The sequence below is a fragment of the Daphnia magna genome, linkage group LG2 (genome assembly GCF_020631705.1).
Source record: "Daphnia magna isolate NIES linkage group LG2, ASM2063170v1.1, whole genome shotgun sequence".
NCBI lineage: Eukaryota > Metazoa > Arthropoda > Branchiopoda > Diplostraca > Daphniidae > Daphnia > Daphnia magna.
Window position 1 is genome coordinate 14,112,845 of NC_059183.1, and position 16,845 is coordinate 14,129,689.

The 16,845-nt window shown below is 36.7% G+C and overlaps 2 protein-coding genes across 2 annotated transcripts in view; both read right to left on the bottom strand.

The window, feature by feature from the left end:
* Positions 1-54: 54 nt before the first annotated feature.
* Positions 55-16,845, bottom strand: part of LOC116916642 (hillarin) — a 31,673-nt gene continuing 14,882 nt past the window's right edge. The window contains exon 11 of the transcript XR_006643325.1: positions 55-753. The gene's annotated coding sequence lies outside the window, so the exon portion shown is untranslated. The remainder of the gene's footprint in view (positions 754-16,845) is intronic.
* LOC116916638 (hillarin) lies at positions 721-8,648 on the bottom strand. Its single transcript, XM_045169277.1, has 10 exons — positions 7,985-8,648; positions 4,611-4,727; positions 3,891-4,087; positions 3,054-3,288; positions 2,480-2,562; positions 2,248-2,391; positions 1,944-2,162; positions 1,651-1,859; positions 1,423-1,553; positions 721-1,350 (listed from the first exon to the last, which is right to left on the bottom strand). Exons 1-10 carry the CDS (start codon positions 8,114-8,116, stop codon positions 721-723), a joined length of 2,097 nt encoding a protein of 698 aa, XP_045025212.1. The 5' UTR covers positions 8,117-8,648.

Below are 16,845 nucleotides of genomic sequence, written 5' to 3' on the forward strand. Positions count from 1 at the left end.
ATGATGGTCGACTACTAAACGCAACTCGAAATAGTGTACAGTGCGAAACATTAATGTTGTTTTATTCTAGTGTATTACAAGCACCATTTTTCTTTTGTATTAGGACTTCAGTCATCAGCAGTTGACCAACTGCCATACTTGTGATTACACAGTTTTAGAATGTCTTTTACTTCACGATTCTACAGAATGCACTGTAGGTTATTAAAACCGTGTTAGTTTCTAAATATGCCTACAACAATAGAAGTGAATCACTGTAACCATATTTCCAATTTTGTTTTTCTTTTGTTTGTTTTTGTTTAGTTTTTTTTTTTTTTTTTAATCTCGTTACAAGGAATGTAATATAATGAAACGTACGACAATATTCGGGTTGAGAGGACTAAATACTCTTGAAAAAAAGAAGAGTTAACAATTATGTGAAAAGGCATCTGCATCTTGGTTATAAAGAATATACAAAAAATAGGCAGAAAAAAAATCATTTTCCCTCCGTTTTCAAACGTAATCGTCATCGATGTGAAGCTGCCTTACTACCCAGAAAAATAAAGGGGAAAAAAATATCAACATAAACGTCTGTTTCATTCGCACGTAATGTGAATGAAACGAATGGTATCGTACGGAAGGCCGGCTTTCACACGGCTTCACAGTGTCTCCGTTCTTTTCAAATAGCGATCGAGGAAAAAACGAAAACCAAAAAAATTATAATGAATGCAGGAATCAGTGCAGCTACTGTGTTGCTTTAGTGATTGGATGAGGAACCTGCTTTAGTGATTGGATGAGGAACCAGTTGCTACTTGAGTTGATCAGATATTTACAGCAATGAGTCAACAGGTGTTTCTCGTTGTTATGTTCAGCATTATTGCCACTGCTATTTCCCATGGAATTGACTTCACGCGTGTAAATATCCATGCCGTACTGACCCTCTTCGGGGAAACTGATTTTAAACGTGACCAGATCATCAGTCACGTAGTGCGTAGCGTATTTTGCTAACCTCTTCTCCTCCGAACCGTTTTTGTGGAGCGTGGCCATGAAGTCAGTCAGAGGGCAAGACATGCGGAATTGGCATTCCAGCTCGCGGCCGGCAAAGATGAGTGCATCTTGATGCGTGATGGGCACGAGACCAAAGAGACGGGTCGCTTTCATTGGACCCCATTCACCACTAGCGCAGTCCGGCAATGGTACCATAACTGTCTGAACGTCCTCGCAAACAATCTTGAACTTGCAAACGCTTTTGAATTTCATGGGTTCTCCAGTCAGGTACTCGCGTGGCGTCACTGCGTTAGCGAAGATGTCCAGCAGGAACGATCCACTGCACGGGGCGTGTACTCGGAAGGTAACCACGTTGCCAACAACAGACTGTTAGAGTTGGAAGGAAACGCAACGTTTAAATCGATGAAAATTTTAACATGTCTGAGTTTTAATATTGACCTGCATGACGAAACGCTTTAAACTGATGTTCTCGAACGTGTCGGTATCCTTGTCATAGAATTTAAGGTTATAATGAAAAATCAGACTGGCTTGCATGTTGGACGGCATACTGATCCGGATGGTAACAGCTCCTGTTGGAATGCAAAAAAAAAAAAAATAAATAATAATAATAATCATTTAGATTGCACCTATTTTCATGACGGTATAATCAACAGGACAATAAATCACCTGTGGAATCGGTAACCATAACTGCCTTGGTGTTGTCATCTGGGAAGTACAATCCGTAACGGAAGAAGAGGGAACGCACAAAAGGCAGGTCTTCAAACTCTTTGAGCGTGATGGTGGTTTTAAGCAGTTGCCATTCGGCTTGAAGAGGGAAGAATTCGTAGATGAATTCTTTAGGATCCGTTAGGAAGTAATGATCATCGTACTCGTAGCTAACACAAAAAAAACAACAAAATCAAACACGTAAACATTTGTTGTTGTTGTTTGCGATATGAAAATGGATTTGCGATCCGTACCGAAGACTGTCGGATTTGCTTTTGCTACCAGGTTTAGGCACCTCTTTGGCATTGACCAAATGACGTGCGCCCCAGTTGCATTGAACGAAGCGCCAGGCACCGGCGACATAGACGGCGTTCCACGAGTTACGGAAGCGGTTGTCCTCGAAGCGCACTCCCGGCTGATAACCGGCTGATTTCGAATAGCCCTTAATGACCACGCAATGGAGACCAGCATAGCTGCATTCCAACAGAAAGCATAGCGACGAAATGTCAAGTTACAACGTCAAAAATTGTCATCGTGACAAATATGAGATTCTAATACCTGCAAATGCGTTTGAACAGGACGTGGTAACTTTCCGTGCCGTGCTTGATGCCTCGCAGCAAACCCATGGGTGTGTCAGTACGAACGGTGTCGTCGAACTGCATCGTATTCAAATTCTTGACCGTGATCCACCGGAAAATGGTTCTATTCATGACGGTGAATACAAAAAAAAAAGGGACGAATAAAATGATGTAAATGTAACATTTATTTATAGTTATTTCAAATATGTTACCTGGCTTTTTCGACATCGGATCCACATCGTCCAATCAACATGCGTACAAGGTCTGTGAATGTTTTCTGATCTTCTTGTGCCACCTAATTGATTCGGAATACGAAATAATGAGGAAATTGAACACACATAAAGGCGGAAATCTATTTCAGTGAATGCCCGCTAATTAGCGACCGTGACTTTACTCGGCTGATGCAAACGAAACACATTTCGTGGCCAATGCAACATCCGTAACTGTCAACGAGGCATAACAAAAACGTGCGACTGTAAAACAAAAAACAAAAACTATTTGGAACATCAAGTACTATGTACCGTACTGTACACAGTTACACATTCAAATTTCGTATACCAAAGTCATTTGGGAAAGAAACGACTTGATGGCTTTGACTTTTAATCCGTTAATTTGTTGTTCCAGTCTTTGGACTGCAACAATTGTCACGCTACATGTAGTTTTAGAGTGAACAAAAGACCGCTGATTGCCCAGACTTACCGCCGTACTGTAAAAACTCGTTTAACAGGAAAAAAACAAAAACCATAATTGTGCCTTTTCGAAAGAAATGTGAAGAAAAGCTCTTACCGAGATAGCAATTTGATCGATATCGGCAAAAACCAGTGGGTCGTGATAGATATCAGTTTTGGCCACACCGGGTGGTTGAGGGGCAGGCGCGTTACTTGGGTAAGGAAACAATTCTTCTGTTTGATAGTCATCATCGATGTAAAGGCTCTCGGCACGCATAAACTCGGAGCGTTTTTCGTTGATTAGGTTCATCATCTCTTTGCTCTGTTTTTCCACCAGCGCTGCAGTCGCCGCCCTAATTTTTTATCCGTTCAAACAAAAATGATATTTAGGCGTGAGAATCGAACTTTTAAATCTGTTTTTTAAGTTTGTGATGGATTAAGGGCAAATCTACGGTGGATAGATCAAGTTGAGCCATATCTAAATTCCGTTACAAAAAATTGTACATCTTCTCGGAATGAACTTTAGATTCAACTCTCGTTCGTCTAAGACGGATGCGTTTTATGACTTGAGGATATGTTGATATGGAGTGAAAAGGGCGTTGCACGTTATGCTCCGGGATGTTTCGAAATGAACACAAGACAAACCGGAAAAGCAACGAGAATGCAAAATTGAGGAAGGATAGTTGAACTGGAGAGAGCAACGCAACGCTATAAGGAATCCCGATGGCAAAAAAACACGAGACGTTTGTGGTTATCATTTCCAGTTGGCTGATTGAATTCAAGTTTCTTTTTTTCTCCTCCCCCTACCACCAAGGTAATAAGTAACTAGTGTTTTCAACTGACGGTGCCAGTCCAAATCATATGGCAGCAGTCGTCCAAAAACATGGCTAATAATAACGCGGTACTGCATACGTGTTTGTATGTGTTTGCATAGGTTTTTTTATTTTATTTTTACCGTTCATGTTCCAGGAGCTTGCGGGTGAGCGACTCTTTTTTCTTGTCACGGCGGAGGGTTAGATTCTTTTCAAGATCCTCGCGCTCTCTTTGCAGTCTCAGAGTCAACACTTTTTGCTCGTCGGGTTTCTTCCGTTTGTTGGCCAGCTCGCGCTCGAACCGTGACGTCAACTTCTCCAGCTCCTTCTCCCACTCTTCCTGTAAATGTCAATATTCATAGCCGTTAATCAAACAGTGTGCTATACTGGTTTTATCTAGTTTTTCTTATCGCTGGTGCCGATCTCCAGGATTCTTGGTTTAAACTTTGAGTTATTTACAATGGACAGAGAATTTCAGCTGGACGTGTGTAGGCTACGTGACGGCAGCCCCTAAGTAGTCTAACGCTAATAAGGCGACACAGTCCCCAGTTTTCGTTTTAATGTCAAGACTCGGCAGCAGGATGATAATGTTAGAAAAGTCATCATCCGCGTCCCACTTTTTCTGCCGTTATCTTTTGCAGCGATCCCCTAAAAGTGTTATGATGGGTTTCGCCATTTAGCCAAGTATTCGAGCATGTTACCAGCGTTCTAGTACCTTTGTTTATTTATTTTCTTTGATGCTATTTTAATTCAAAAATTCTCTCCATCATCATCTTCCATTTTGTGTGTGTGTGTGTGTGTAAATAATGGCCGCATTATACATCTACATGTAAACAAAAAGATGCTGTTGGCAATGCACTTACCCGGAATTCTTCCTTGAATTTAAACTGCTCTTCTTCGCGTTGCCGGGCGAATTTGCGGTACAGGTCATCTTCTTCCTTACGGTGTTTCATTTCCAACTCAACTTGAGTGTCTTTGTCCTAATATTCAACACAAAAATAAAATATATTTAATAAACGTTCGATGAACGGTGCTTTTTAAAAAAATGCATGATCATGAAAGAGCTTCTGAGTCATTACGATCTCCTGTGAAAGGAATTCAAATACGGTTCGTTTGAGAGCGCTCAAATAATAAGCCGCAAAAGTTCGTAGAGGAAAAAGGAGGAAAATAATGCGTAACGGATAAGATAAAGCTTTCCCTTCATTCAAGCACAAATGTACGTTGTTAGCCTGTGCACTCGGCTACTGGATAAATAGACCGTCTAACGGTAGACCGTAGGTAGAAAAATCAGCACCTGGAATGCACTCAGCGTACACTGTTAAAAAAGTACGCCACTATTTCTGGGTTAATTGTCCGAAATATTCGGCTAATGATATCTGGGGTTCTCAGCCCCGAAAACTTTTTATCGTATCGCAAAACGAAATTTTTTGGGTTATTAACCCTAAATTTGTGGGGTATTATAGGTACGGAATGAAAAAAGGATTAGTATGCTACAGAACTCGAACACCATATATTTCGATTCGAAGTCCAATGCTTTACTACTAAACTACGTTTGATGTTAGATACCTGTCAAACATCTCTTCAAATATAATTAAAGTCGGTTATGTGATTTTTTAAGATATGGTAACATTCGATTTTACGTGCTGAAGTTCTGTTTTCGAACATCGCGATTCATGAAATTTGTGAAGTTGGTAAATATAACTTGATTTACCAGAGGGAAGTTTCAGTAGACGGGTTTTCAATGCCACCGGGGCGCCACGAACGTCAACGCTCCACCGTCCCCTCCTCTTCGTACCACTCGTCTGTTATCTACTGCCTATCTCCATCGCAGTCCGCATCAACTTCAGCATAGCCGCTTGGGTAGGCGTAAGAATTGTCGTAATATTCCGAGTATTCGCGTATCGGCATTGTTTATTAAAAAATCGGAAAAAATCAGCCTTTCATAAAAAAAAAAAAAAACTTTGTCAAAATGTAGTTGACTATGTCGTCTACCGTTTGTAAAACTTTCAAGTAAAAATTCATATATTGGAATTTTTAATAATTTTTTCAGTAACATACACTTTAGCATGGAAACATATGGCGAGCGCGCCGATGTTTCCAAACTTTATACCTATGACTTTGGGGCTAGACTTCTATTCACAAAAATTTCAAAAAAATCATGGTGAAAGGAAATTCTTTCCTCAACAAGAGGATTTTTTTTGGATTTGCTTTGCGATGACTCAAACGTGAGTTATCGCGTAAAAAGGCAGACACTTCGGCCCGTAAGCCGCCGTGTTAAAAGCGCGGAAACACTCGTCGTGTTTCCAAACTTTGTGTGGGTACTGTATATAACAAGCGCAGGTGGGGAGACAGTAACACCCTACCTTCGGCGCGGAAGACAGCTGATTCCCCGTTCTTTTTCCCAAAGAATATTCTCGTATCATTTTGTTCTTTTTATTTCCACCTTGTCTCATTTTTTTTGTATTCCAAAACAAACTAGAGGAGAGTGGGGGTAATTGAGACACAGGGTAATTGAAACAAAAATTGTTTCTCTCGCCGTATAAGAGGAATTTTCTTGAAAAAAATTAGGGTTAATAGAATGAGGGGGTTTACAAGTTTAGAAAAATTTACGAGTTTTTTTATTAAATAATTTTTAAGATATCCCGAAAAAACTGTTTTTTGTTCTCCGTCTGTTAAATTTGCGTTTTCAATTTTTTTGTTTTAACCCCTAAAACGCTACATTTTAGTAATAAAATTAGTTTCAGATGATTTGCAATTCATTTTTCTACAATTTAATGCCATTTAATTTTTCCCTGCACTCTTAAATAATTTTAAATAATTAAATGTAACGATGACCCTATTGCAGGGCAATTGAAACACTTTGTTTATATTCCCTGATTGCATTTTTTTTGCAAGTATTTGACGTAATTCATTTAAACAAATGTAAATCATCATGTTAACACAACTACAATACTTGTATTCCCTGTTTTGGATTTATTTTAAAAAGCATGTTGCTTAATGGTTTTTTTTTAAATTTAATTATTTAAATATTTTAAACTAAATTACGATCTACTTTAAGTATATTTTCAAAATCTGTATATCGCATTGTACCTAATGGTAAAATTTGATCACACTAGCAGTTGTGGCTGCTGAGATATCGTGATTTTCATTTTATGTGGGTATGAAGAAGCTTCCTTATGGGAAAACCCACGTTGCAATTACATCGACACACCGTTTCAATTGCCCTGCTACCATGGCAATTGAAACACTCGAAGCGACCTCAGTTTTTTACAATTTACTTCTATTAAAATTAATCTTTTCTCATAAAAAAAAATATCCTTTAGTAGCTGAGATAATAAGCTACAATTCTATATAATTTTTATATTAAATTTTTCAGTTTTTTTTTCAAGAAATACAAAAAACCAAAAAGTGTATCAATTACCCCCACTCTCCCCTACCCTCATATTTTGTCGTTCATGTACAAGCGAATCGCCATCATCATCACAGTCATCGTTGCAATATTAATTATAAAGAGAAGTTGGCAGCACCATCTGCGATGTTCAGTTATGAAGGGGGGAAAAAAATGGCGTCTCCGAGTATAGAAATAAAAATAAGATCTTGGAAGGTGGAGAACGAGATAACAGTTGCATACCACAAATAGGGAATTTGATTAAGGGAATGTCAATAAAAGGAAGGCACTAACAGTGAAAGTCGGTTTGGAAATCCGACACACACGTCAGACTGGAAAAACGGCAATGTCTTAACCCCTTTACGAGCGATATGTTTTTTTAAAGAAAAATCCGAAAACAAATGAAGAAACCCCAAAAGAAAAACCCGGGAATGGGTTGGTGACGCAATTTGCTATATCTCTCCCTCCTTTTTTTAAATTTTCATTTCCAACACTCTTTCTATTCCCCACCTGTCGATGGCAAAGCCCGGGATTTAAACCGTTCATGGCTACTACCTTTTTTTTTCTTTCACTCCTCCATTCCTATTCAAATGTTTTATAGTAATGTAATCACCATTCAAAATCGTGCAGGGCATATGTTACACCAATATACGTGAAATATTGGTGATCCGTTAGATAGTAGTAGCGTCGTGTCAGAGAAAAACGTTGGACAATAATGCTCACGAACAAAAGATAAGCCCGTACAAAAATAAATGGAAAATAACGGAATTTTCTAGACCGCTTTTGACCGTTTGTTAAAAAAAAACAAAAAAAAAATGAAATGGCGGGGAAGTTGATGTTCAAACTCACCAGATAAGAGTCAAGAGGCTTCTCAATAGGTCGCCTGTTACTGTGCTTGAGCTCGGTGGCGCGTAGAGCGTGAGCAATGTGAAGAGGGCTGGCATCGAAACGGCCGTGCTGGTGTTCGGCAACCATATACATCTCTGCCGCTGAGAAAAATCCACTTCAAGGAATAGATTCTCCAGGCTCCTCAAAGGACAATTCGGGTCAACGAAACCGGTCGCCGTTGATGGACGATACTAACGAGACGATTGAATATTTAAGATTCAAAAGACTAGTTCAAAAATTTCTTTGTAACAAACTGGTTGCAAAGAATGGTTAAGAAAAACGTAAAAATTGAATTGGACGTGACAGACGCTACAGACGCTACAGAAGACGTCAGGGATACGACGCACAGTTCTTCTATTGAAAGACCCGAGCAATACGAACATTAGACGACCAGAAATACCAATTTCTTATCTTAGCCTGCTATTGGTAAATAAAAATTATTTGCACTTTATCGGGCCAGTGTAGATCGTGTACACATCGTCGTGTACGTGTACTGGGTACATCGTGTGTTATCAAGGCCTACTTAATGCTTAAGGCCTGTAAACTCGTACACCTCCTATGTCGGTGACGCGTTACCTGGCAACACAACTTGGTCTCCGCGAGACGGTCTCGAAGGGTCGAGACCGTCACCGCTACATCCCAGTGGGACTATCCCGGCCCTCTGATTGGCTCTCTCAACCCTTATACCCTTCCATGTATTTCTGCTTTCCGTTCCCACATTTTCCTGATACACACAGCGTGGTTTTCCGTGGGAGTGGAGTTCACGCTTTGATTTGTTTGTTTATTTGTATATTTATATTATTTACATTTATTGTTTACTGTTTGTTAAGTTTTACAAATACAATTTTTTTATTAATATCAATTTTTTTTTTTCATTTTATATAATAGACTGAATTAAGTACCGGTGTCGCGGTGTGTTTTCTTAAATTAGTGTAAATTGGGCCATAGGCACTTGGGCTGGTGGTTCCAAAACCCGATCAGGTAATGATCGGGGAAACCATAATTCTAAAAATTTTAAAAATGATAGGAATGGATATATCTTTATAAGATCTGCCCATTTTTGCAAAAATTTATGTTGACATTTATCAAGATCAAATTCTTATAAAGTCAATAGTGTTTGAATTTGATGTATTTTTGGGATCATCAAGATAACAGAGTAGCAACGGTAAAACAGAACTTCGCGCTCATTTCAGAGCGATAAAAAAATGCTGTCTGAAATGCAGCGTTTCATGATGAGCTGTATACTACCAAAAGATGGTGAAAAAGATGGGGTAAATAAGAATTTTAAGAAACGCACCCGAAAATCAGAATTAAATTCTGAAATAATTCACGGGATATCGGAAGGGGATCTAAAAAATTAAGGTGTACAATTGAAGAAATAAAGTTAACCACAATTCCCGCTAATACGTGTGTGTGAAGCACGTATTCAGTACTAAAATGTGAAAAAGCTGAAAAATTTGTCCAATACGTACGCCATGCCCCTAGCGGTTAAGACCGAGCATCGCCTACTAGATTTCTCTCAGCCTTATGGCAATGATATCGGTCTTTACTTCGTAGTCTGTGGTTTCAGCAGCCATCCTCAGTCCGAAGCCCCGTGAAATGGAACAGCTGACGGGACAGCTGACATGTCCATAAAAATTCTAGGGAGTTAGTTATTTCTCCCCTAGATGTCTTTAAAATATACAACAGTGTTCAAGGCGCCACCCACTATGAAGCCAAACTTAAAAGCCTCCCAGTTTTCCATAACTGAAGTAAGCGTAAGCCCGACTTTCTTTTTTTAAAAATAACTCATAGAGTCTTCCTAATCAAGATTTTCCCCCGAAGCTGATTGCTGGTTTGAAAAAGAAATTCTTCCTTATTCTAAGACAACCTTGTAAAACAATGTAATTTAAAAGGAAATAAGTGAGTGAAATTATAAGACTCACGATTCTATGGTTGAGCATCGGCATACCACGCTAAAAGTTTAGGGATCGATTCCTGAAAGAGTAAACTTACAAAATTAATGTGAAAAGAGGAAATAAGAAGATGATTCTTACGCAAGCTAAAATTCTTTTTGCTGAGAAACTGAGCTTTTTCTTACATCCAATAATTAACATGTCTTGAAGCAGTAGCGATGTCATCAAGTCCAACACAGAATATCAAAGGTTAACGCATACAGCACTTGAGCGGAGATTGTAACACAAGACAAAGAATTTCCCGATAGGGATTCTATCAAAACTCGCATTTCCCAACCCCCTGATACAGGCACCCCTACCCTTCTACAACGACCCGTGGATCGACCGACACTTTTTCTGAGACTTTACCCCAGAGATGGCGCTGATGGTGCGGCGATTTCAGGGGTCTCTACACTAATCTTTCGTTCGTTTTTTTATTTTAGATGCTGTGCCACTGAGATTGGTCTACTTTTGTAGAGGAAATAACGCAGCAACTCCCGGTCGAGTCCCCGTTTTTATCGGCTGAATGGCAAAGGAGTGCGGAGCAGTTAAGTCGGCCCATTCGAGTCGATTTCTGGGTCTCGTACGTATCTTTTATATGTTTTCTTATTTTAGATGCTGTGGCGCAAAACTTGACGTCATGTTGTAGAGGAGATAACGCGGAGATTAACGAAGGGGTCGTGTCAATTATCGGCTCAACGATAAAGGAACGCGGAGAAATCTAAGAGCGACTCGAAGTTTTGGGAGATTTTTTTCAGAGAGATGGCGCGTCGGTCATGAAGATAGGGAAAAATCTGGCCGCGAAGTTGTTTTCAAGGCGGAGCTTTGTGCGTCGCCTGGCAACGGACAGGTTTTTCCACAGGCCGTGTGAGCTCCATTGTTTCGATCACGATATAATAGGAAAGGTACACTCTCGCGCTATCCCAGTCTCTTGGAAGAAACGGCGGGTGTTCAGTAAAGGGTCCCAAGATTCCCCGCCAGGTTCGCTAGTATAGGAGGCCCCTCACCTCTCGGGGGTATAGTAAAAATTGGGGTTTTTCGTTCGTTATCTGTAAAATTACCAATCAATGTGTCCAGAAATTGATTTCATTTAAGCTTAATTTAATTCCCTATCCTTAAATACCTAATTCATCTAGATTAGGCAATTATTTATATGTTAAATTTGTGATTGAAATTCAAAATTTTTAGAAATTTGCGCCTTTCGCAACATTGCCTATTTCATTATATTAAACACGTTTGTCTTCTCTCTAGTGCAGCAACTTTTACACCTTTGTTAAAAATGGATATATTTAATAAATATTGACGAATTCTATTTATAATGAATTCTGCACTAGAGAGAAGACAAACGTGTTTAATATAATGGAATAGGCAATGTTGCGAAAGGCGCAAATTTGTTTTATAGTTTTTGATTTAAACGTTAAAAATCCTAAATAAAGTTGTTGCGCTAACAGAACTGTTTTCGTTAATTTTTGAAACGGCTGGTATAATGAGAATCATGCACTTGAGAATTATTTAACTAAATTAATTGAAGAAAACTATAAGGTTGCTATTTGTGAAACCAATCACTAAATCGAAATCAGCGTTTAATTTCGATTATGCCGTGTGATTTTTGGATAATTTCAAGAGATGTCGTTTTTGGCCGATTTTGACAAAAGTGGGAAGGCTAAACCCTTCCCACTTTTTCATTTTTGGCCAAATTTCAAATTTTGCTTAAAATACATGATTTCGATTCAGCATTGAATGAAAATCACGAAAATCAGGTTTATTTTCGCATTGGTTTTATAGTTTTTGATTTAAACGTTAAAAAGCCTAAATTAAGTTGTTGTGCTAACAGCACTGTTTACGTTAATTTTTGAAACGGCAGGTATAATGAGAAAACCAATCACTAAATCGAAATCAGCGTTTAATTTCGATTATGCCGTTTGATTTTTGGATAATTTCAAGAGATGTCGTTTTTGGCCGATTTTGACAAAACTGGGAAGGCTATACCCTTCCCACTTTTTCATTTTTGGCCAAATTTCAAATTTTGCCTAAAATAAATGAATTTGATTCAGAATTGAATGAAAATCACGAAAATCAGGTTTATTTTTATATTGGTTTTATAGATTTTGGTTTAAACGTTAAAAAGCCTAAATGAAGTTGTTACGCTAACAGAACTGTTTTCGTTAATTTTTGAAAATGCTGGTATAATAAAAAAACCAATCACCCAATCGAAATCAGCGTTTAATTTCGATTATGCCGTGTGATTTTTGGATAAATTCAAGAGATGTCGTTTTTGGCCGATTTTGACAAAAGTGGGAAGGCTATACCCTTCCCACTTTTTCATTTTTGGCCAAATTTCAAATTTTGCTTAAAATACATGATTTCGATTCAGCATTGAATGAAAATGACGAAAATCAGGTTTATTTTTCTATTGGTTTTATAGTTTTTGATTTAAACGTTAAAAAGCCTAAATTAAGTTGTTTTGCTAACAGCACTGTTTTCGTTAATTTTGAAACGGCAGGTATAATGAGAAAACCAATCACTAAATCGAAATCAGCGTTTAATTTCGATTATGCCGTTTGATTTTTGGATAATTTCAAGAGATGTCGTTTTTGGCCGATTTTGACAAAACTGGGAAGGCCCTTTTTACCCTTTTTACCCTTCCCACTTTTTAATTTTTGGCCAAATTTCAAATTTTGCTTAGAATACATGATTTCGATTCAGAATTGAATGAAAATCACGAAAATCAGGTTTATTTTTCTATTGGTTTTATAGTTTTTGATTTAAACGTTAAAAAGCCTAAATTAAGTTGTTGCGCTAACAGCACTGTTTTCGTTAGATTTGAAACGGCTGGTATAATGAGAAAACCAATCACTAAATCGAAATCAGCGTTTAATTTCGATTATGCCGTTTGATTTTTGGATAATTTCAAGAGATGTCGTTTTTGGCCGATTTTGACAAAAGTGGGAAGGCTATACCCTTCCCACTTTTTCATTTTTGGCCAAATTTCAAATTTTGCTTAAAATACATGATTTCGATTCAGCATTGAATGAAAATCACGAAAATCAGGTTTATTTTTCTATTGATTTATAGTTTTTGATTTAAACGTTAAAAAGCATAAATTAAGTTGTTGCGCTAACAGCACTGTTTTCGTTAATTTTTGAAACAGCTGGTATAATGAGAAAACCAATCACTAAATCGAAATCAGCGTTTAATTTCGATTATGCCGTTTGATTTTTGGATAATTTCAAGAGATGTCGTTTTTGGCCGATTTTGACAAAAGTGGGAAGGCTATACCCTTCCCACTTTTTCATTTTTGGCCAAATTTCAAATTTTGCTTAAAATACATGATTTCGATTCAGCATTGAATGAAAATCACGAAAATCAGGTTTATTTTTCTATTGGTTTTATAGTTTTTGATTTAAACGTTAAAAAGCCTAAATGAAGTTGTTACGCTAACAGCACTGTTTTCGTTAATTTTTGAAAATGCTGGTATAATAAAAAAACCAATCACCCAATCGAAATCAGCGTTTAATTTCGATTATGCCGTGTGATTTTTGGATAAATTCAAGAGATGTCGTTTTTGGCCGATTTTGACAAAAGTGGGAAGGCTATACCCTTCCCACTTTTTCATTTTTGGCCAAATTTCAAATTTTGCTTAAAATACATGATTTCGATTCAGCATTGAATGAAAATGACGAAAATCAGGTTTATTTTTCTATTGGTTTTATAGTTTTTGATTTAAACGTTAAAAAGCCTAAATTAAGTTGTTTTGCTAACAGCACTGTTTTCGTTAATTTTGAAACGGCAGGTATAATGAGAAAACCAATCACTAAATCGAAATCAGCGTTTAATTTCGATTATGCCGTTTGATTTTTGGATAATTTCAAGAGATGTCGTTTTTGGCCGATTTTGACAAAACTGGGAAGGCCCTTTTTCCTTTTTACCCTTCCCACTTTTTAATTTTTGGCCAAATTTCAAATTTTGCTTAGAATACATGATTTCGATTCAGAATTGAATGAAAATCACGAAAATCAGGTTTATTTTTCTATTGGTTTTATAGTTTTTGATTTAAACGTTAAAAAGCCTAAATTAAGTTGTTGCGCTAACAGCACTGTTTTCGTTAGATTTTGAAACGGCTGGTATAATGAGAAAACCAATCACTAAATCGAAATCAGCGTTTAATTTCGATTATGCCGTTTGATTTTTGGATAATTTCAAGAGATGTCGTTTTTGGCCGATTTTGACAAAAGTGGGAAGGCTATACCCTTCCCACTTTTTCATTTTTGGCCAAATTTCAAATTTTGCTTAAAATACATGATTTCGATTCAGCATTGAATGAAAATCACGAAAATCAGGTTTATTTTTCTATTGGTTTTATAGTTTTTGATTTAAACGTTAAAAAGCCTAAATTAAGTTGCTGCGCTAACAGCACTGTTTTCGTTAATTTTTGAAACAGCTGGTATAATGAGAAAACCAATCACTAAATCGAAATCAGCGTTTAATTTCGATTATGCCGTTTGATTTTTGGATAATTTCAAGAGATGTCGTTTTTGGCCGATTTTGACAAAAGTGGGAAGGCTATACCCTTCCCACTTTTTCATTTTTGGCCAAATTTCAAATTTTGCTTAAAATACATGATTTCGATTCAGCATTGAATGAAAATGACGAAAATCAGGTTTATTTTTCTATTGGTTTTATAGTTTTTGATTTAAACGTTAAAAAGCCTAAATTAAGTTGTTTTGCTAACAGCACTGTTTTCGTTAATTTTTGAAACGGCAGGTATAATGAGAAAACCAATCACTAAATCGAAATCAGCGTTTAATTTCGATTATGCCGTTTGATTTTTGGATAATTTCAAGAGATGTCGTTTTTGGCCGATTTTGACAAAACTGGGAAGGCTACCCTTCCCACTTTTTAATTTTTGGCCAAATTTCAAATTTTGCTTAGAATACATGATTTCGATTCAGAATTGAATGAAAATCACGAAAATCAGGTTTATTTTTCTATTGGTTTTATAGTTTTTGATTTAAACGTTAAAAAGCCTAAATTAAGTTGTTGTGCTAACAGCACTGTTTTCGTTAATTTTTGAAACGGCTGGTATAATGAGCAAACCAATCACTAAATCGAAATCAGCGTTTAATTTCGATTATGCCGTTTGATTTTTGGATAATTTCAAGAGATGTCGTTTTTGGCCGATTTTGACAAAACTGGGAAGGCTATACCCTTCCCACTTTTTCATTTTTGGCCAAATTTCAAATTTTGCCTAAAATAAATGAATTTGATTCAGAATTGAATGAAAATCACGAAAATTAGGTTTATTTTTCTATTGGTTTATAGTTTTTGATTTAAACGTTAAAAAGCCTAAATTAAGTTGTTGCGCTAACAGCACTGTTTTCGTTAGATTTGAAACGGCTGGTATAATGAGAAAACCAATCACTAAATCGAAATCAGCGTTTAATTTCGATTATGCCGTTTGATTTTTGGATAATTTCAAGAGATGTCGTTTTTGGCCGATTTTGACAAAAGTGGGAAGGCTTTACCCTTCCCACTTTTTCATTTTTGGCCAAATTTCAAATTTTGCTTAAAATACATGATTTCGATTCAGCATTGAATGAAAATCACGAAAATCAGGTTTATTTTTCTATTGATTTATAGTTTTTGATTTAAACGTTAAAAAGCATAAATTAAGTTGTTGCGCTAACAGCACTGTTTTCGTTAATTTTTGAAACGGCTGGTATAATGAGCAAACCAATCACTAAATCGAAATCAGCGTTTAATTTCGATTATGCCGTTTGATTTTTGGATAATTTCAAGAGATGTCGTTTTTGGCCGATTTTGACAAAACTGGGAAGGCTATACCCTTCCCACTTTTTCATTTTTGGCCAAATTTCAAATTTTGCTTAAAATACATGATTTCGATTCAGCATTGAATAAAAATCACGAAAATAAGGTTTATTTTCCCATTGGTTTTATAGTTTTTGATTTAAACGTTAAAAAGCCTAAATTAAGTTGTTGTGCTAACAGCACTGTTTACGTTAATTTTTGAAACGGCAGGTATAATGAGAAAACCAATCACTAAATCGAAATCAGCGTTTAATTTCGATTATGCCGTTTGATTTTTGGATAATTTCAAGAGATGTCGTTTTTGGCCGATTTTGACAAAACTGGGAAGGCTATACCCTTCCCACTTTTTCATTTTTGGCCAAATTTCAAATTTTGCCTAAAATAAATGAATTTGATTCAGAATTGAATGAAAATCACGAAAATCAGGTTTATTTTTATATTGGTTTTATAGTTTTTGATTTAAACGTTAAAAAGCCTAAATGAAGTTGTTACGCTAACAGAACTGTTTTCGTTAATTTTTGAAAATGCTGGTATAATAAAAAAACCAATCACCAAATCGAAATCAGCGTTTAATTTCGATTGTGCCGTGTGATTTTTGGATAAATTCAAGAGATGTCGTTTTTGGCCGATTTTGACAAAAGTGGGAAGGCTATACCCTTCCCACTTTTTCATTTTTGGCCAAATTTCAAATTTTGCTTAAAATACATGATTTCGATTCAGCATTGAATGAAAATGACGAAAATCAGGTTTATTTTTCTATTGGTTTTATAGTTTTTGATTTAAACGTTAAAAAGCCTAAATTAAGTTGTTTTGCTAACAGCACTGTTTTCGTTAATTTTTGAAACGGCTGGTATAATGAGAAAACCAATCACTTAATCGAAATCAGCGTTTAATTTCGATTATGCCGTTTGATTTTTGGATAATTTCAAGAGATGTCGTTTTTGGCTGATTTTGACAAAAGTGGGAAGGCTATACCCTTCCCACTTTTTCATTTTTGGCCAAATTTCAAATTTTGCCTAAAATAAATGAATTTGATTCAGAATTGAATGAAAATCACGA